General features: G+C 32.9%; 2 protein-coding genes across 2 annotated transcripts; one reads left to right on the top strand and one right to left on the bottom strand.

The window, feature by feature from the left end:
* Positions 1–10,454: 10,454 nt before the first annotated feature.
* LOC133190944 (protein canopy 4-like) lies at positions 10,455–14,144 on the bottom strand. Its single transcript, XM_061326625.1, has 7 exons — positions 13,989–14,144; positions 13,097–13,214; positions 12,739–12,879; positions 12,277–12,361; positions 12,011–12,128; positions 11,685–11,765; positions 10,455–11,491 (listed from the first exon to the last, which is right to left on the bottom strand). The coding sequence occupies exons 1-7, from the start codon at positions 14,089–14,091 to the stop codon at positions 11,436–11,438; spliced, it is 702 nt and encodes a 233-aa protein (XP_061182609.1). The 5' UTR covers positions 14,092–14,144; the 3' UTR covers positions 10,455–11,435.
* A 230-nt stretch (positions 14,145–14,374) lies between these two features.
* On the top strand, positions 14,375–21,817 carry LOC133190449 (actin-related protein 2/3 complex subunit 1A-like). Its single transcript, XM_061326097.1, has 13 exons — positions 14,375–14,479; positions 14,748–14,820; positions 15,249–15,400; positions 15,689–15,794; positions 17,103–17,220; positions 17,997–18,056; positions 18,222–18,328; positions 18,931–19,033; positions 19,424–19,499; positions 19,829–19,932; positions 20,185–20,271; positions 21,143–21,233; positions 21,554–21,817. Exons 2-13 carry the CDS (start codon positions 14,757–14,759, stop codon positions 21,590–21,592), a joined length of 1,107 nt encoding a protein of 368 aa, XP_061182081.1. The 5' UTR covers positions 14,375–14,479; positions 14,748–14,756; the 3' UTR covers positions 21,593–21,817.
* The last annotated feature ends 255 nt before the right edge of the window (positions 21,818–22,072 follow it).

Below are 22,072 nucleotides of genomic sequence, written 5' to 3'. Positions count from 1 at the left end.
CTTGGTCATTTTGCTTTCCACATGAAATAATGTGCTTGTAAGCTGACAGATTATTAGATGACTCCAGTATCCTACTGTCATAGAAGATGTATTCATTTCATACTGCAGAGAATAAATGGAAAATAGATGCAAAATTAAAATTCGGTCATGTCTTCTGAATACAGATAGGACAAGAATGAAGGAGCAAAGGGCAACTGATGCAAAGGATGACAGATCAATCATGCAATATGGCTTAGTCCCTAGATTCATCATACTGCGTGGCACATGGGTAGATTTTCTGTAAATCTGAATCATGATGAAATTTGGAATCCTAACTTTATCAGGAATGGAGGCTTATAATTCACACAGGCACCTGACGAATGGTTTGTGTAACACCCCCCCCCCCTTTCCTCTGAGATTTTTTTTAAGACGGTCAACTTAATTAGCAAATATATATGTATTCCTAGTCTATCATACCAATACTTAGATATTTGATATCATTTTCCGTTTTTGTCAAGTTACAGAGATTGTTCCTTTACGGTATATTAAAATACTTAAGTTATCCTGTCTAAAAAGAATTCTCAGAAAGGGGGGGGGGGGGGTTACACCAACCATTCGTCAGGTGCCTGTTATAATTCATTTACTCCTGAGACCTGTGTGAGAACATTGATATATTATGTACAACCTCTAAAGGTCCTAAATCAAATTGTATTCATTTCAAATTGCTAAGAAATGAATATAGAAGCAACATTTATTAAACAGTAATCACCACGGTCCATTATGCATTTTTTCATGAGGAATGTTTATGTTTTATATGTATTAACACATCTTGTTAAAATGGCTAAGATCTTAATAAAGGATTTTAAAAGAACCTAAATCTGCAAGTGACGTAGATCTGTCCTTTAGATATAAAATAAACTAGATAGTAGTTAATGACACAATAGTAATAGATTAAAGCATTCTTAACATACAATTATATATAAGACCAAAATAGAGTAATTAATTTATAAGTAATTGAATTCATTATTGACATGTATTCGACTTTGATGGAAGATTATGTCCACTAATACTTCATTGTCTTGAAAATCTTCCCTGAGTATGTTGAAATTCTTTATACAATAGATTCATCAAGTTCAATAATCATTGAATTTGTTTTTAGCGCAATATAGATCACTTTTCGAAGTTAAAATTCCACCCCCACTAAAGCGAGGATGTGCCAGAAATATGGGCCCCTGTAGATGTGCAAAGAGGGGCCCAATAGATGTGCATAAAGTTAATTTTGAGTATTATTGGGGCCTTCAAAATTTTTCTCAATACTTATGTAAGTATTTATAATATTGCATCAATTACTTCTAACCATTTTGAATTTGATGCATTATTTTGACTCAATATAAAAATACATTTAACAATTAAAATTTCTAGTTAAAACTTTTGTTCTCATCTGTCAACGTAAAAATAAATAATTTATTTAAATTTTGATTTTTTTTGTAAAGACAAGGGAGGTAAGACGTACACGACAATAAGATTTGAGAATCTTGAATTCAGATCCAATGGATTAACTGCATCTCAGCAGTACTGCTATTTATAGTAGTACATAAAAGAAGTTGGATACATACTGAGTAATATTTTCTAAATCATAATGCACTTCTATTTTTACAAACTTACAAAAGGGTGATATACATGTATAATAGTCCGAAATATCTGACGTTTTCCAGGCTTTTTTCACGATTTTGGTATTTAACGTGCCAGGAAAACGTCAGAACCGGCGCCATTACAAAAACTGGAAATTCGCCGCCTCCAACTGGAGGCGGCATTCTCGGGTTGATTTTCGATACTTGCTAACCGAATTAAATGCTGAATTCACAACTTATCAGTAGTACAATATGCCTTTAGTACTCACCAACATCGTTTATATGGGTTTGTTTATGAAATATACAATCTGGTGAAAACATTTTATCAGAGGGTCGAGTTTTCTTTTCATTTCGTGCATTTTAAATTCTTGCAAGACCAAATCGAAATGTGGAGTGATATTTTCTTTTCATCGATATTGGTGAGTACTAGAAGCATTGTGGTACTGATAAATAGTAATTAAGTTCGGCATTTAATTCAGTTCGCAAATATCGAAAATCAGCTCCGGTTGGAGACGGTGAAATTTCCAGTTTTCGTAATGGCGCCGGTTCTGACGTTTTCCTGGCATGTAAAATATCAAAATCGTGAAAAAAGCCTGGAAAACGTCAGATATTTCGGACTACATGTATAAATGTGTATAAATTGGAGTTTATTCCCGATTGCGAATTTTCGGAATATAGAACAACTTTCAAAGAAACGCAAACCAATAAAAATTCAATATATAAATTCAAATCGTGACATACATATAGGGCAAAGTGTCAAATTAAAGCTTTCCAAAGCAGTGGTTCAAATTAAGTATATTTCAAAGCCTTGGTTTTGCTGTAAATGGTATATATGATTATATCAAAATGCACGTGACAATGTGTAGGATTAGAATTAAAACAGGCTTGTTAAAGACAAGATTGAAGTTAGTTAATCATGACGCAATTAAGAGATTTGAATGGGTTTTCCTCTGATATAAGTAACAATTTTTTGTTTGTTTGTTTTGTTTTATTTTTGTTTGTTTGTTTGTTTTTTTTTTTTTTGACAAGCAAAGATTAAGGAAATTTGTCCAGACACAAAAATAAAATACTATTTTGTGGGGGAAAGGGTGATTTTTTTCTCTCGAACATCAGCCCTGACAGTACGTGCTTAAACATTACCAGTGAATAAAATGAGATTATATACACGTTTAACAAACAAAATATACAAATGAAAAGAAAAAAAGGGGCGCACGCCATCGTGCTTAATCCGTCTTTTAGTTTGAAACGATAGGACGGAACTAATGAGAAATTTCTCCGTAAATAATCATTGATTCAATATCTCCGGGGGGAGGGGGGGGGGGGCTCTTACCACATCCTTCTTCACTGCAGCCTCACCAAAATCTAACACTTCTCCGTAATCTATTCTTAATGTCATTCTGAAATCTATGTTTTCTTATAAACTATAAATATGATATAGAACCTTGATACACAGATTTTCGAAAACCTAGCTTCTTTTTTCCTTATAATGCCAAACTGTCTCTCTTACGTTATTTAAAGCATACTAATTTTTCTAAGCAATTGTATTACAGTAGTTTAGAATTATTAATTTGCTGTGAACTAAATTTGTTATTTATTTGATAAGTTCATATTTTTAGCACATTATTATCATATTCATTGAGAAACAAACAGCGATATTAATGAACCGTAATAATACGACTTCGTTAAATTGCTGTCAACTTCACACTTATAATAATACTCACTTTGTACGCCTTTCTTTTGTTTTGGTTGCAAAGCAAATGATACTGTGATGTCATTAGGTCATAGTCAAAGACCTCTGAGACGTCACAATATTATGACGTTACGAAGAATGTAATTGCCTATGAGCTCATAAATTCATGTTGTTTTATCTAAAACATTTTCAAACTTTCATAATAAAGCATTCGATTACTTCAAATCGCCAGTATTTGTTCGTTTTTAAAATGCAGTTTTTGAGAATAAATTAACAGTCGACATACGTACAGAAACTGACTCAGCTTATGAACACTCAGAGGAGTAGTCACAAACTTAAAAGTGGGGTGGGGTGGGGGGCTCAAATCCAAGAAAGATCTAAAACGTGTAATATAAAGAAATTAACAGGCCTGTAGGAAGCAATATCACTTTGCCATATATTTTCAGTTGGGGGGGGGGGGGGGCACTATCAATTACCAAAATTCCTTGACAAGCAAAAAAAAAAAAGGTCATCAGACGTATATATATATATATATATATATATATATATATATATATATATATATATATATATATATATATATATATATATATATATATATATATATATATATATAAAATTATATAATTATTGGAGGGCACGTATAAAGTATATTACATTACTATTACTTCAAGAGAAATGCTTACTCAGTTGTTGCTAAAAATAAAATAAATTTGCCATAAAATGAGGTTTACTATAATTTCAACATATCTGTGATTTTGTTCAACATTAAGTGGGGGGGGGGGGGGGGGAAGGGCACAGACATACTCTTGCCCCCCATATCTGAATGTGAAGGGGGGGGGCTAGTGCCCCCCGCTGCCCCCCTGTGACTACGCCTATGACACTTACCTTCTACGCCTCTCCTTTTGTTGCAAAGCAAATTATTATGACGTCATTGCGTCATCGTCTAAAACTTTTTGAGCGTCACAATGCTATGACGTTGCAATTATAATACATGTACCTTTATTGAAATATTTGATGGGATTTGAGGTTGGGTGGGGGATGGTGACTTACTTTAGATTTTTATGCCTAAACAGGACATAATATTGATTTCCAAGTTGACCAGAGAGAATTCATTTATTTCCTTTCCTTGAAAATTTTAACAAACCAAAAACTTGACCAAACTTGAAATCTCTTTTCTTGTACAGGTGGGGGTAGGGTGGGGGAAGTTAGGTACCACGAGTCAGGGTCAGATTATCTATTTTCTTCCCTGGAGGACAGATTATTCATTCCAGATTATTATTTCCAATCCCCCCCCCCCCCATCAAGAAATGGTCGTCCTCTATCAAAATGTACCATGAACTAATTAGGTCCATAGGAAGCAATTTCAATCTGTGGGCACCAATCATAAAAATCATATGTTATTACTGAGAAGAAATATGAAGATATAAAAATAGTAATCATGCTTAAACACCCCTACCAATGCATTCGGAACATTTTATTTTTCGGTGTTCTGCAAATTATAAAATCCGAGGAGTTCCCAGTAGCTCTCACGGTAGCTCTGGCGAGATCTAGCGAGACTACAACAAGATAAGGTAAATTATTCACGGAAATGTGGCTAGGAAGTGACTAGCACGTGAAAATATGGTAAACAGAAAAGTTATCGCGTTTCATTTTTCACCACTGAATAATATATGTAAAAATGTATTTCAATCTCTCTTGAATTCATTCAAACGTCAATAAGTATTCTTCATTGCATTATTTTCTGCACTCATGTATTAAAATTTCTTTTTGGACAAACATGCTTGCATGTGAAATGGGACTATATTTTTTGGCGTCAGAGTACATATAGCAAATGGGGTACCAATATAGCTTAATCTGAATGAGTTGAATTGCTTTGTGGGTTACTACGGATACTACAAGAATTTTACGCTTGAAAAAAAAAAAACCCAAGGCGATCGCAAATCACATAGGACATTTTTCCCCATGCATTTGCATGCTTTTCCATGCTGTCCATTTTTATTCTATTATTTCCATGCTCACAATTACAAACAATTCATTTGTAACACGTTTAATGAACGTGGAATTCTAGGTTTCTAAAAGTCATACTGTTGTAACCAAGGCGATTTTTGTCTGCATTCCTTTGTTGTACTATCGGTGAATACAATTGTCAGGTGGGTTCCCTGACCAAAACAGATGATCACGGGTATTGTAATATGAAAAAAATTGTCCAATGAAAATTAACTTAGTCATTACTTTTATTTACATTATCGTATTGAAAATAAGGTGTAAATTAACATATTTTTCTAATAGATTTTTATTTTTCAAAAAGTTTTGAAAAACAGACTGGATGGAATGTTTTCATTCACATTTTCTTATATGATTGTTCTCTTTCACATGAATGTAAATTAACAATGCAGTAATAATGTCGAAGGATTTTTCGACAATTTTTTTCATTGCTGTTTATTATTATATGCAACGCCTAGTTTGGGTATATGAAAGATTGAAAAAAGAGAGAAAATTCGTGTTTGACTGATGAGTGTAAATTTTGAGAGTGATGCCACAGGCGCTTGACGTTTTTAACCTTTCTTTCAATAAATAAAAAATCCCCCATACTATAATAATAACACAGGCGCTTGACGTTTTTAACCTTTCTTTCAATAAATAAAAAATCCCCCATGCTATAATAATAACAAGGTTATTATTATAGTATGGGGGATTTTTTATTTATTGAAAGAAAGGTTAAAAACGTCAAGCGCCTGTGTTATTATTATAGTATGGGGGATTTTTTATTTATTGAAAGAAAGGTTAAAAACGTCAAGCGCCTGTGAGTGATGCAGATAACAGTACTTAGAGCTAACTTCTCGTCAAAGAACAGTTACTTTTGCTGATTTTTTTGTTTTATTGAAAGTTAACAAGACTGATATGGATATATGCGAAACATCCCGAGGAAAATTGAAGTGTCGAGTGAAGTTCTTTGTTTGCAAGCTAATTTATTTTTTCTTTTAAATAGATATATAATTGTCCTACAATACATTGCATTGTAATGCCTTATGTACTGTCTAATTTAAACATACTTGGTCAATTTTTATTATTAGGCAAAACAGTGAAAAAATATAAACTTTCCTGTTTGACTGATGAGTGAATATGTTGAGACTCAAACAAAGCGCCCATGGCTTTGTAGAACAATCAAAGAGGCTTTTCTATACTGCTGAGCAGTACTTGTTTAGTGAGATACTCTCACTAAATCCTTCACACACGATATTACCGTTATTTACTCTAACACATGGTCATTTTTGAATGTCTCTCTAGAAACGTCTTATATATAGTGTACACGCCTGTTACTCGTTAGCATTGCTTAAACATTTACATAATACAAAGCAGAAATCAATGATCGTTTTATCTACGTTGTTCAAAGGGACATAATTTGAGTTATCGAACTTTGAAACAAAACTTACATTATGCAAATTTCCAAATAAACATTCAATCACAAGGACAAATTGTATATAAAGGCTCTCTTTGGAGGATGGATGGTGGGGAATATTTCTACTACATTGACAAGTAAAATAATTGTGCTTGTTTAAATACAAGTAGAATTACACCATACTGCACTCTGCTGCAATACAATGCGATACATTGTGATGCCTGCCAAATTGTCCAATCAAAATTAACTTAGTCAATTTTTTTTCTTAATTGAATTTAAAAACTGATTGAATACACACACTTTTTTTCATTTTATGCTTTGGAAAAAAAGGTTTCAAAAGCAGACTAGAGAGCATTTCTTTTATTCTCATTCTTAAATATTTGTTTTCTTCGATATGAATCAAAATTAACAATCAGTTATTAAGTCGAAGGACTTTCGCAAAGTTATGTGTTGCTGTTTTTTTTTTTTTTTTTTTTTTTTTTTTTTTTTTTAATCGAATGACTAGTTTGGGTATGCACAAAAGATCCAAAAGAAATGAACACTTCTTTTTGACTGATGAGTGGATTTTTTTGTTTGCAAGAGAATTTATACTGTTTACCATAGTAAGAATTTAATTGCCTTTTATTACAATGCACATTTTGTTTTACATTATGGTATTGAAAATAAGGTGTAAATTAACATATTTTTCTAATAGATTTTTATTTTTCAAAAAGTTTTGAAAAACAGACTGGATGGAATATTTTCATTCACATTTTCTTATATGATTGTTCTCTTTCACATGAATGTAAATTAACAATGCAGTAATAATGTCGAAGGATTTTTCGACAATTTTTTTCATTGCTGATTATTATTATATGCAACGCCTAGTTTGGGTATATGAAAGATTGAAAAAAGAGAGAAAATTCGTGTTTGACTGATGAGTGTAAATTTTGAGAGTGATGCAGATAAGCGGATAACAGTACTTAGAGCTAACTTCTCGTCAAAGAACAGTTACTTTTGCTGATTTTTTTTTTATTGAAAGTTAACAAGACTGATATGGATATATGCGAAACATCCCGAGGAAAATTGGAGTGTCGAGTTAAGTTCTTTAATTGCAAGCTAATTTATTTTTTCTTTTAAATAAATATATAATTGTCCTACAATACATTGCATTGTAATGTCTGATGTACTGTCTAATTAAAACATACTTGGTCAATTTTTATTATTAGGCAAAACAGTGAAAAAATATAAACTTTCCTGTTTGACTGATGAGTGAATATTTTGAGACTCAAACAAAGCGCCGATGACTTTGTAGAACAATCAAAGACGCTTTTCAATACTGCTTAGCAGTACTTGTTTAGTGAGATAAGCTCACACTAAGTCCTTTACACGTGACATCACCCTAAAGCTCCAATTTTCGCCATAAATTATAACAAAGCGAAGATTAATTAAGTAGATTGTGATATTTTAAATCCCACTCATTTCTGTTTGAAATCTTAAAAATCTTTCAGAAAATTCTGGAAGCACATTTTTATAGGACATGTTTTTAAAAGAAACAGATTATAGCAATTTCCTATTTACTGCCAATTTTATTTATAAAACCGGGTCTTCCCTATAACCTTAGAATGGGTCAACCTACACCACGTGTCTTGAATTTAAATCACAATAACATTGATAGGGGTGTTAAAGGTCCAATTAAAGTCATACATGGCGTATTTTTTTTTTATAAGTTCAGGTAACCAAAATTAAAAGGATCTTTCTATTTGTTTTATTACTTTATATAAAGATAGGACTTTCCTGCAAATTACACAATTTAAATTCAAAGATATAAAAAACAATAACCGATTTATTTACCGACTCCACATTTAAATGACAGACAAATTTAACGGCAATAGTTAACTGAGGAAACATGAGGTTATTCAAGTTCAAAATCCGTGCAAATTTTAATTTGAACGTAAATAACATATATCATCAGGGACCTATATATTAATAGTATATATATAGGTCCCTGATATCATGTATATTTACACTCAATCTCGTATTATTATTTTTCTAGGTCAGATACATCGTATATAGCTTTAAGCATGCAATACAGATTAAGAGCAGAGCAATCACAGATTTCTGAACAAAACAGATGTGGGATCAGGTGCCATGGAAAAGAATGGATCCCCTGTTGACCGGTTACACCCACCAGGAGCCCCTAGTATGAAATGTTTGGGTAAACAGAGAAATCCGTAGACAGTTCAGTATGAAAGTACAACAATTTGTGTAAAATATATTTTATTATTTATCTATATATATTAGAAGTATGTATTTAAATGTAGCCTCAAAAGATTCCATTTTTGTTGATACCCTTGTATCTTCAACATTTGTAATTAGCCTCTCTCAGTCAAAAGTAGGTCAAACTCCAAGGTCAAGATCACAAGATCAAAATTGTTGGTATTCAAAGGAAGGCCTTGTCACATGGAATACACCTATGAAATATGAAGGCCCTAGTTCTAATTGTTCAAAAGTTACGTCCAAGGTTAAAGTTTTTAAAAAGTGGGTCAAACTCAAAGGTCAAGATGAAGAGATAAAAAAATTAATATTCATAGAAAGGTCTTATTACAATTATTACACATGTGAAGTATAAAAGCCCTAGCACCAACTGTTCAGAAGTTATGGCCAAGGTTGTTCAAAAGTTATGGCCAAGGTTAAAGTTGTGTAAATTCTTGCAAAATTGGGTCAAACTCCAAGGTCAAAGTCAAGAGTTCAAATTTGTTGGTACTCAAAGAAAGGCCTTGTCACAAGGAATACATATGTGAAATATGAAACCCATAGCTCCAACCAATCAAAAGTTATGGGCAATGTTAGTTTTTGCAGACAAACAGATACACAGACAGACGGACATGGCAAAGACTATATACATTTACCCCCAAATTTTTTATTATGGGGGCATAAAAAGTGAAAAACATAAACCCAATATGCAGGTGATAATGAAATTCATGTATTGCTACTCAAACAAGGGAAGTTGATGATAGAAAATGAGGTCATCAACTAGAGAAAGATTGATTGATTGTATGTTGTTTTAAGTCCCATTCCAGAATTTTTTTCTCATATAGAGATGTCACCATATCTGGCAAAGGGCTTAACATTTAGACCTTTACTCGGCACTTATGGCCTTGATGCAATGCAGCGAATGAGAATCTAACTTGGGCCTCACAAAGCGAATGCCCAACTACATGTACTAGGCTACTATGACCGGTAACCTTTTCGTGTAGAAGTTTTGAATAAATATGAAACCAAGTTTTCTAATAAAGGGGCACAGTTAATAACCATGGGAATTCCAACAGATTGTTGGAAGACTTGGTCTCCAAAAACTACATAGATATTGCCAATAAGGAACTCGAGCATTTTTTAAATATCAACAACCCTCCTTAGGTGTTAATTTAAATGTGAAAATAAGGCTTTCATATTTAAAGTGCATTACCTGTGTCAAGACCTTTCTAAGTGCACCATGGCTTTTGACTTCATAACTTAAGTTTGACCTATTTTTCAAAAACTTTAAACGTGGCCACAGCTTTTTTACCTGGAGATAGGGCTTTGTATTTTTATACATGCACATAACCTGTGACAAGATCTTCCCAGATGTACTATGATTTTTGACCTAATGACCTTGACCTTAAAGTTTGACCTACTTTTCAAAAAATTTAACTTTTGCCTAAACTTTTGCACCAGAAGAGACAAGGTTATTGCAGCCCGATCTTTCATTGTCAGCACACCATAAAAATAATCAATCAACAGAAGATTTATTTTAATTAATGAACAAGGTTACATAAAATATCAAAATAGATTGATTTGTAAAACTTTTCATGAGCACCTGTTCATACCATTTCAATACACAAGGCATAAATGATGATTTGTGTCCTTTGGCTTTTTCTCTTTCTTTTGTGCAAACTACACTAATTTTTGTCATTGATCTCATAATGTTTTTTTTTAAGTCTACACAACTTGAAATTAAAACATCACAACTGTCACAGAGTATGTTATGACAAAAATGCACTTTAGATGATCAAAGATACATCTTGAACAGATCATACTTACATGATATTTTGACATCAGGTTCAAGTTATATTCCTACTAAGGAGAGCTCTGCATAATCTCAACACAATTAACAAGACATGGGTCTGCCCCATCTTCTATAAACTCCACAAACCATATTATTTATGCAATCCTATTACAGTAAAACACACTTATAGTGAACATGCTTATAATGAATTCATGTAATTTTAAAACATATTGTAAACTTAACAGATAAAACAAATTACATTTATAATGAGGCAAAATTGCTTGCCCTGGCACATTGTTATAAGCATGTTTTACTGTATAAGAACAAATAATCTGAATAAAAAACATTATCTCCTCACCAACAATAATTGTCTACATGAGGGAGACCCCCCCCCCCCCCAAAAAAAAAATAAACAGAATGCATCACTGAATATAAGGATCCATGTTACATACTTACAAAAGAACACAAAACGACCTTACAGTTACAAAATAACTTACTCACATACAGTATAAGCACTGAAAAATTGAAACAATATTACTATCCATATCAGCTTATCTGAATTTTAAAAATTCATTTTAATAGTTTATTGCATGTAGTAAATTGTTACAACTTGGAAGGAATGAAGACAAGCACTAGTAAATAGGAAGGAATCATTTGGGAACACATTGGTGTCAGATGATGCCATTTTTCTACTTCATGGAGGTATCATAATTCATCTTTAGCCTCCTTTTCTCCTTCATCTCCCTTTGGCTTTGATTTTTCTGTTAATAAGAAACAAATCTAGAGATTGTGCATCAGTAATCCAATATCGATCAGTCTATATGATTGATACGATAAAGGATATGAACTCACACTCACATTCATAAATAAAACAACATCATTATGGCTATAATCATTAAAGACAAGTTTGAAAACAATCAGATATCAAAAATGGGGGTTGGGGTTGTGACTTACTTTTCTCCTTTTTTGATGATTTTTCTTTTTTATCTCCCTCTTCTGTCTCTCCTTTAGGTACATACTTCTCTGTTAAGCACTCTTCAAAAGAATGTAGGAAATACAACAGCACTCATATTTTGTTACAATAACTATGAATCCCAACATGGGATGCTATGAAAATTTAGAAGGAATTATGCTTAATTGGATTTACTACATATACAAAATTGAACAGCTGCAGAGTAAATTAACTTATAGAAATTTTATTTAGCAAATTCTGTAAATTGTTATCATCTTTCCTGAGGTTAATGATGGCACAAAGATAATTCATTAACTGAAAATCTTACTGTTATCGTCTTTCCTAAGGATAATGTTGGCACACAGATAATTCATTAAATCCTTGTCTTGGTGTTTGTAATACCAGTTTTCAATCTCATCTTCATATTCCTCAGCCATCTTAAAACACTGCATAAAGAGAAGATATGAAAAACTTAGTAGAATTAAAATTTACACACACATTTTTAGTGGTAAACTGTCTGTTAAATATAGTTATGATGTTATGAAACAGATGTCCATTTTACATGTTATAATTGAGATTGTTAAGAATTTTTACCTTGCGCTGCATGTCTGTGACTTCAGCAGATGGAGAATCCCACAATTCATAGGGAATTCCTAACTCTACCTTCACCCCCTTATTTCTATAATAATAATAATAATAAAAAATGGCTTTCACTTTCTGTGCATTTCATGTACATCCATAAGATTATATTTTGTTCAGTTTGCAAGCTTTCATATAATTTTCTTTTCAAAATATGTATTTGTAGAAGTTACCTCCGTTCAATAATATTATTTTCTTACACGCCCCTACAGATTCTGAAGATGCTCTTCAGACATTTATCCCTTAATCCTAGATCCACCCCTATGTTTTATAAGACATTCATATTTCATCCTTCTTCTACCATTCTAATTAATTAAAATCCAACCATTACAATGTACTTATTAACTTCGGTTCAAGAACTGCACTATTAATTTGGATGGTATTAATTCTAAAACATGGAAGACATCATTGACTTACACCAATCCATGTAATGTGTCCATGGTTTCACTGCGGCCTTTGGCAAATCTATTGCTTCCCGATCTCTCCTTGTGGACATTATATTCCAGGATTTTGTCACATATATGTGGGTCAGTCAGTGCTTCTGTTAGCCTCAGTTCGCTGGAAAATATTATTAATTAGTTTATACAAGGACTTTGTACAGTAATCATGAAATATCAGTGATTGATGCTCAATTTTTTATTTAAAAAAGATCATTATGAAGAACATGTGTTTTTTTTACATTGGTAAGAAATCATAACATAGTGATCAAAGTTTAAAATAAAAGCAACAATTTAGTACAATGTATTTCTATTCATTTTTCTGCAATATTACTCACGATTTGTTGTACACAATCTTCTTTTTCTTGTCTAAACCATGGCCCACATGTAATGTCTCTTTGGATTTTCCAGTTTCATCTAGTCTGCTTTGAAGCTCAGTGACAAAGAACTTACACACTGAAATAATAAATAATATTCATTAAAGATTAATAAATGTCTTATATTTAAGTATAATTTCATTTGTCAGCAATTTAAGCTTCATTATTATTTTACGTGTACATGTATCCATAAGAATATTTGTTTTACTCTGACTTTGAATAAATGTCATGATTTCAAAACATTAATATATAGCTTTTCTTAATAGCATTTCACTGTACTACCTGTAGATAAGGTTTTAAAAATTTATTAGTTAAGCTTTGATTTAAATTGACAGGCATACAAGTAGAAAGAAAGAGATAAAGCAATGGGGTTGCTGGTTTCATACAATAGCCATATTATGACTCACTGATAAAGATAATTAGGTACTCAATCTCCAGGACCTATAGGTTATAAAAGGAAGTGTTTGCAGGAAACAGCCAATCAATATGAGCCAAGTATACTTCCCATAATTTTGCATAATTTATTCCTACAGTTCCGAAATTACCTATCACATTATAAAAATTGTAAATCACAGTGCTTCAATACTGACGTATATTTTACAAAAAAAAAATTAAAAAAGGATCATGTAAGAATTTACATATATGTCAAAAATAGATTCTAACATCCCTAAGAATTCCTCAAACATTAATGTAATAAATCATAATTATTTTATACCTAAATGAACTATCAATTCATAAAAAATACGCATATCAGCTATTTATATTTGCATAATAAACAAAAAATACCGGTACGGGTAGATTTATTTGTGAATATGCAAGACAAATAGAAAGTAGACTTCAAGAAAGGACCTACCCTCACACATGCTTGGTAAAATAACACCTGAATCGTCATTGTCCCCCTTGTTACTGACCACCAGATAAAAAAATAAAATCAGGCTGATATAAGCGGTACGCATACTATGCTGTTCTGTGAAAATAAAGTCGAATCAAGTCTAAACGGAGCACGTTTGTCAGTTTGTGTACATACCAACAAGGAAGACGGAAGTTGAGCATTGACCTTTCAACTTTCACTTTGGGTCGTTTAGTTTCGTATATATTTTCTAAAAAAAATCCTCTGGCAGAAGGCATTTTGTAAAAAAAATTATATGTTTTATTATTTTTAATTATTTTTTATGCTTATAGTTTGAAGCATTTTAAGTTCCTTTTATCCACATTTCATTTGAGTCAGGAGGGCGTGCACTTTACTTCCTGTTACGATACACGGAAACGTTGAAGAAGGCTGGGGAAATTCGTGTCGACTGACCAGAGTCCACGAATTTTTTGGAGAAATTTATTAAATAAAAGGTACGTTATATTTATTTTGTCTTCATACACTTGAACGATTTACAGATAATATGTGATTAGTTCGAATTTTCTCCTTGTGTGGGCCTACTGAGCTACTGAATCATTTCCTTGAACTGTTGAAGTGTGTAAAACAATGTTCTTTGAATCTATGTTCTCTGATTTCTTTTCTCAAATACACTAAATTATAAATCAGAAACGTTGTTTAGTTAGTTAATAGGTTATCAATTAATATCTGGAGCATCTTCTACATTGTGGAATATTTTTGCAGGTGCAAACAATGTCAGCTCACAGCTTTGGAGTGGCTCCCATAACTTGTCATGCTTGGAATGGCAAAGGTTCAGGTAAATCATAGAAAAAAAATTAATTTAAACAGAATAGTAGAACAGGCAAGAGAAATAATGAATACAAGTGGCAGGTAATTTGTAACATCAGTAGATTGATCAAAATGTCCAAGAATTTGCAATCCTATTTGAAAGGGTTTTCCCCTCTCATTTTGAGTGCTATCTGATTTTTCAGAAAGTATGTCATAATGTGTGTAAGGTTTCAAATTGAACCCCCCCCCCCTTTTCCATGTTTTTCACTTCCTTATTGATTACAGTATAACCACATACATCGTGCTTACTCATGCAAACTGCAGTCTGTGTGTTTATTTTTTTGGACACACAAGGTTTACAATAATTGTTTTTTCATACATTGGGTCATATAAAAAATAATAATTGCAAATTATGCAAAGTATTTAATATATCTAACAGTTAACCTACATTTTCAGAGATAGCAATATCTAATAATGACCACAACATTGAGATATACAAGAAAGCTCCAACTGGTTATGACCTGACCTCTACCCTCTCTGAGCACGGTCAGAGGGTTACAGGGATAGACTGGGAACCCCAGCACAACAGGATAGTGACCAGTGGGGCTGTATGTATAATTTATCTCACTTCAAACCTGCAAAAATTAATTTTTAAAAATTGATCATCTTTCAAATTGGTTCTTTATTAGTTTTTAAAAATTTTCTTTAAATAAGTTCTTTATTTTTCTGAATATCAGTAAGTGTTACTCTAATTCAAAAGTAGACAGACAAATATATGTATTATTTATAAACATGCATACCAGTGATATATATCAACGTTCCATCATTTGCCAGAGAGGCTACATCATACAGAAGTGGTTATACATTTAAAAAAAAAAACTTTTTGTATACTGCAGGATAGAAATGCATATGTATGGGAGTTCAAAGATGGTAAATGGAAGCCTTGCTTGGTCATCTTGAGAATCAACCGTGCAGCCACCTGTGTCAAGTGGTCTCCAAATGGTAATTAAGCTAGAGGCCATACATAAGTCTAGTCCTGACCATCTGTTAGGCATTTTTATCTATTAGATACTGTGTTACCTGTTTTATATGTAAGACTCCAAAATCCGATGGTGACGCCAAAGTCCGATGGTCTCGCCAAACCCCGATGGTCTGCGCCAAACCCCGATGATTTGATGTCGGTACGGACGCCAAAGTCCGATGGTCACGCCAAAGTTCGATGGCTCGTTTCCTATGAGACACGCTGCGCTAATGTGTGATGGTCTGACATGCCAAAGTCCGATGGTGCCGAGAAACAATCAACGTTTATGATGTCACAATATTCCGAAGTCAATCCTTGATGCCGTTGTCCTGCATTCAAAAGCCATCAGTTCAGTATTCGTCCTCGCATACAATTTTACTGATTTTGCTTATTGCTTGCACCCACCAGAGATATTAGGGTTAGTCCTCGCACACCACTCGACTGATTAGGGTTAGTCCTTGCTTCGCAACAACCCGAGAGATTTAGGGTTTGTTCTCGCACACTAGTCGAGTGATTAGGGTTAGTCTCGCACCCACCCAAGATATCTAGGTTATAGTTGTTACACACTTTTTGAGCTTTTCGCACCTATCCGAGAGATTAGAGTTAGTTTTCGCATAATGATATTTATTTAAACTTATTTAAGACCTTGGCATGGCGCGGCATTGCAGTTTGGCGCAGTAGTACTATGACGTCACAAACGTCAATTGTTTTTCTGCACCATTGGACTTTGGCATGTCAGACTATCGGGGTTTGGCGCAGACCATCGGACTTTGGCATGACCATTGGACTTTGGAGTCCCATCGCACTTTGGAGTCCTACATATATTCTAAATTTTAACTTGTTGACATTTTGGGCAGTACTTACTTACTTAAAGAGGCTGGGGGGTTGTGGCCATTTTTAGACTATATTGATCTCCTTTAGAAGAAGAGCTCCATATGAAGATATAGAAAATGATCAAATTTTAAACCTAAAATTTTTGAAATTTTTCTTTGCCAAATGATAGTTGACAGCTTAAGATATCATATCTAAAAAACTAAGTTAAATCTGGTGGTTAATTTGTGGTTAATTTGTTGACCCCCCAGCCTCCTTAATCCTCTTCATGCAGGTGGCATTTGGGCAGTACATGTAATAGTACTGAGCTCGTGAACAATTTCATTGTGCATGTAAAATGTCAAGTGACGTCATGGAGCATTTTGTGTGTTTTATTTGAGCCTAATATCATTATGTAAAGCTATCATAAAGGTAAACATTTTCATACATTTTCTTTTTTTGTGTGTGTATGTTTACAGGTGATAAATTTGCTGTGGGCAGTGGCTCTAGGCTGATTTCCATTTGCTATTTTGAGGAAGAAAATCATTGGTGGGTCAGCAAACACATCAAAAAGCCTATCAGATCAACTGTTAGCTGGTACGGACTGCTATAAGATGCTATGAATATTTTCACAATGAAATTTCATTTCTTGTATTTAAGGCAAGACAAATGTAATTTATTGAAATACAAAAAAGTTACATAAAAATGAGTAGTTGTAATACACAGAACTATTATATAAATAGTGCACGTTTTTGAGGGTAACAGTTGAAATTGACACCCCAAGGAAAACCATTGTCAACCGACGCGTCAGCGGAGGTTGACAATGGTTTTCCGAGGGGTGTCAATTTCAACTGTTACCCTCAAAAACGTGCACTATTTATTTTATTATACTGAATGTCTTTTTGATTTCGGATGTCATAAAAAAATTCGGAGATCGTCGTTAAGGTCACGCTTAGAAAGCTTTCAAACTCCCCGCTTCTATTTTTCTCAATAAGAAAGCTTCGGAAAAGATTTACCAACCTCTTTATTGTTTGTTTGCTACTCAAAAAGTCCTTTATCATCTAAAGTTTGCACTCGCAAGGATGTTTCGTCTGTCGTTTGTTGTTTTCAAGTAAGCTACATCGGACGCAAGCTTATATTGACGTCGTTTATTCGGCTTCTTTCAAACGCACAACCGACGTTTTGAGAATTCTACGGTGAACCGTACGCGCATGATTTGAACGCATGTGATATTTTCGTAATGTTACCCGTTGTCAAGTGTGTTGCTAACGCTGAGGGTAACATTACGGATTGTTAAATGCGTCTAAACCAATCAGATTTTAGTATTTAACATGAAAGTATAATAATAATAAATATTACTATTTTCATCGCAGTTTGGATTGGCATCCCAACAATGTTTTGCTTTCTGCTGGAAGCTGTGATTTTAAAGCAAGGTAAAACCATTTAGTACAGATCATGTTGAAGAAGCTTTGATTTCAATTCTCTTTAATTATCTAGTACATCCAATATTTAAGAATTTCAAATGAGAGAGAAGTTATGTCATTAAATGAAAAGTGTAATATTTGAATTTAAATCCTATTAATTGATTCTATTTATAGGATTTTCTCTGCTTACATCAAAGAAATCGAAAGCAAACCCACTTCTACCTGCTGGGGAGCCAAAATGCCTTTTGCCAACTGCATGTTTGAAGTCTCCAATGGTGGTGGTATGTAAAAAATTGAAGATACATATATGTTAGACATGTCTTTGTCAAGTACATTACTCAATGACAACATCTTATCTATACATCATCCACATAAAAGTGCTTTTTATAACTGTGTTTTAAAATTCAAGTATTCCTAATTCCCTGAGGGGCATTATAATTCATAGGCACTCAACTTGCTTGATAATGTGATACATAGTACTCTTTAACATCCCATGAATGGCCACAATCAAGCTGGGTCCCTGACATAAAATTATTTGAAAAAAAAGCAAAAGAGAATTCAGAAGTTTATTAAAATTTTGAAAGTTTGAAAAATAAAGTTAAACTTCGATATCTCGAACACCATGGATATGTTGAAGTGAGTTAAAATTCTAACCACTTTTTCTTTATGTATTTTAACCTGTATATCAAATCCGTATATCAAATATCGTAAAGTTTTTTCTCAGCCCCTTTGGGCTTGAGATAATAGGGTTTGACAGTATTGAATAATGGAGGTTCTGTGTCTGTACTAAGAACCAGCTTGCTCTTTGAAACCTTTACAGACAATTATTGAGATAATCAGATGACTGGTTATGTACATGTAGCTGTCTTTTGAAAATTGACAGGTGGATGGATCCATGACGTATCTTTCTCTGCAAGTGGAGACCTTTTGGCTTTTGTAGGCCATGATTCCAGTATCAGTGTAGTTAATGGAGCTAATCAACAACAGTGAGTAACAAACACTGTAATCACATTTACAGCCATTGGATACACCATGATCTCATTTACAGCCATTGCATACACTGTAATCTCATTTACAGTCATTGCATACACTGTAATCTCATTTACAGCCATTGTGTACACTGTAATCTCATTTACAGCCATTGCGTACACTGTAATCTCATTTACAGCCATTGTGTACACTGTAATCTCATTTACAGCCATTGCATACACTGTAATCTCATTTACAGTCACTGGATACACTGTAATCTCATCTACAGTCATTGTATGCAAGTTGTTTTTGAAAAAGCATCTTTTCGAAGTTTTCTGTTATGCAGCAATAGCCATCATAAAATCATAATCAGTCTGATATTTTTTTTCTTTTGAATGAATTTTCAGGTTAGCTGTTCTGAAGGGATCCTTTCTGCCTCTGATGAGTCTGACTTGGGTGGGCCCTCACAGCATTGTGGCTGCCGTAAGTTCATATTAACAGTCAACATATTATCTACATTGTGCTTTGCATGTTGTGAACAAGGAATACTCTGTCTCATGGGTTTTCTCTCATTTTGAATTATCTACACATCCTTGTATTTTGACAGAGAGATACAGAATTTTTTAAAGCAAGGTCATACATTTACGTGTGATGTACCTGATGTAATAAATGAACTTATAAGAATTTTCATGTTTTAAATTATTTTCAAAATAGCAGCTTTAAGAAGTACATCATTTATAATGATTGCTAGAAATAATTGAACAATGAATAGATTTTTATTTAAATTACTATTGACATTTTTCCCTTCAAAGGGCCATGACTGTCTCCCTAAGCTGTACAGATACAGTGATGATGGAAAAGTGACCTTTGTCAGCGACCTTGATGTTCCAAAGGAGAAAGAAACTGGAACAGTGAGGTAAGCTATTCTCATCCATCCAGGACATAATAATTTTTCATCTTATATTGATTTCTAGGAGCAAACATTTTTTTCTCCTACAGAAGATAACTGAAGGAATTTGATGATGTATTACTGGTACTTAGAATACTTTTTTGAAATATAATTGATGAGATTTTCTGTTTTAAGGGAAATTAGATTATCCAAAATAGGCTTTTCTTTGACATTTTAAGACTAAGAATCAATTTTTGCTTTATTTATTTTTTTTCACAGTGCCATGAACCGTTTCCGAAACCTGGATAAGAAAGCAACAGCAGAGGCTACCACTGACCTGAAGACGAAGCACCAAAATACAATCACGTAAGTTAACACCAAAATACAGTCACGTTAGTTAACACCAAAATACAGTCATGCAAGTTAAGACCAAAATACAGTCATGTAAGTTAAGACCAAAATACAGTCATGTAAGACCAAAATACAGTCATGTAAGTTAACACCAAAATACAGTCACGTAAGTTAAGACCAAAATACAGTCATGTAAGTTAACACCAAAATACAATTGCATAAGTTAACACCAAATACAGTCATGTAAGTTAACACCAAAATACAATGACGTAAGTTAACACCGAAATACAGTCACGTAAGTTAACACCAAAATACAATAACATAAATTAATACCAAAATACAGTCACATAAGTTAATACCAAAATACAGTCACGTAAGTTAACACCAAAATACAGTCACGTAAGTTAACACCAAAATACAGTCAAAACTGTCATGTAAGTTAACACCAAAATACAGTCACAAAAGTTAGGCACTGTACTGTTTATATGCAAAAGATTAGTGCCACTGATTACATCAAATATGTGAATAAAAATATTGTTAGAGTTTGTCAGCACTTCATACTGCTGTCTACATTTGTCAGCATGAAAATTGATTCAGAAGCAGTATTATACTATTTTATGTACATGTACATATATACTGTAAACATATTTTTTCATGGGGTCATAATTCTGTGGAATCACAATTTCCGTTCAAACAGCTAGTAGAAAATTATGTGGATTTCTTAGATTGCCACTATATGCTTTAAATGTATGCTGGGAGAAATTTCCATGGAAAATCTGGGACCACGTACGTAGTATAAATTAATACCGTGCAGAAAAAAAAGCACTTCTACAATATAGCCTTTTTATAATTTTTTTTTACAGAATTTTTTTTTTTTATTTTGCAGGCAAGTGTCTATCTACTCAGGAACTAAAGACAACTGCAGCAAGTTCTCTACTACTGGTAAAGATGGTCAGATGATCATCTGGGATGTAAAGGTATGGATTCAGATGTCTATTTTGTTTCACATTTAATGTAACAAGATTACTGATTTTGATGTGTCATAACACAAAAAATTATGTACCAGTTAATTACATGTACATGTATGGGAAAAATTGTTAAAAATTTATTAGTATACGGACTCCTGTGGCTAGAATCAAATTTACGCTAACAAAATAAAATATGAATATGATCCTTTGGAAAGAAAATTTTGATTTTTTAACCATTTTCAGTGTCTTGAAAATTCCATTGATATGTTTTGAAATAATATGAATATGATCCTTTGGAAAAGATATAATGATTTTTCTTTATTTTTCAGTCCCTTGAAAGTTCCATTTCTGGCCTGAAAATTTCTTAGAGAGTGAATACCACAGTCTTTCAGAAACTTTTTACTTCTAATGTGGACCTTCATTATAAGCTGAATTACCTGTGACTTTGCTTTGCTGAGGATGTTTTATTTACATAAGCAATAACAGAAAAACCAGACCAACACATGCAAAGTTATCTATTGTTCATTTTTGTTTAATCACATTCTGTGTACTCATTTTATATCCACTTTTTAATAAAAGATTTATTCCTTTAATTGGATTTGTCTCAAGTACAAAATCAGATTTTTATACAGTAATGAATTTTTGTCTTTTAGGCAGTCAATTTTAAAGTGCACTGCCTTGCACATGGCGGGATCAGCTGGGCAAAGTAAAATTTTAATTGGATAAAGTAGATATACAGATATTGTTGGAACACGTCAATATTCTTCTGTCTCCAATTAACTTTTGTGACTGCAGGAAGTTTTAAAGAACTCAAATCAGTATGGTTAATTCCATTAAATTACTTTTTT

The sequence above is a fragment of the Saccostrea echinata genome, unplaced genomic scaffold, assembly GCF_033153115.1.
Source record: "Saccostrea echinata isolate AGI-Se365-2 ecotype Australia unplaced genomic scaffold, CSIRO_AGI_Sech_v1 ptg000022l, whole genome shotgun sequence".
In the NCBI taxonomy this organism is placed as follows: Eukaryota; Metazoa; Mollusca; class Bivalvia; order Ostreida; family Ostreidae; genus Saccostrea; species Saccostrea echinata.
This window is presented reverse-complemented; position numbering and strand designations above follow the sequence as displayed.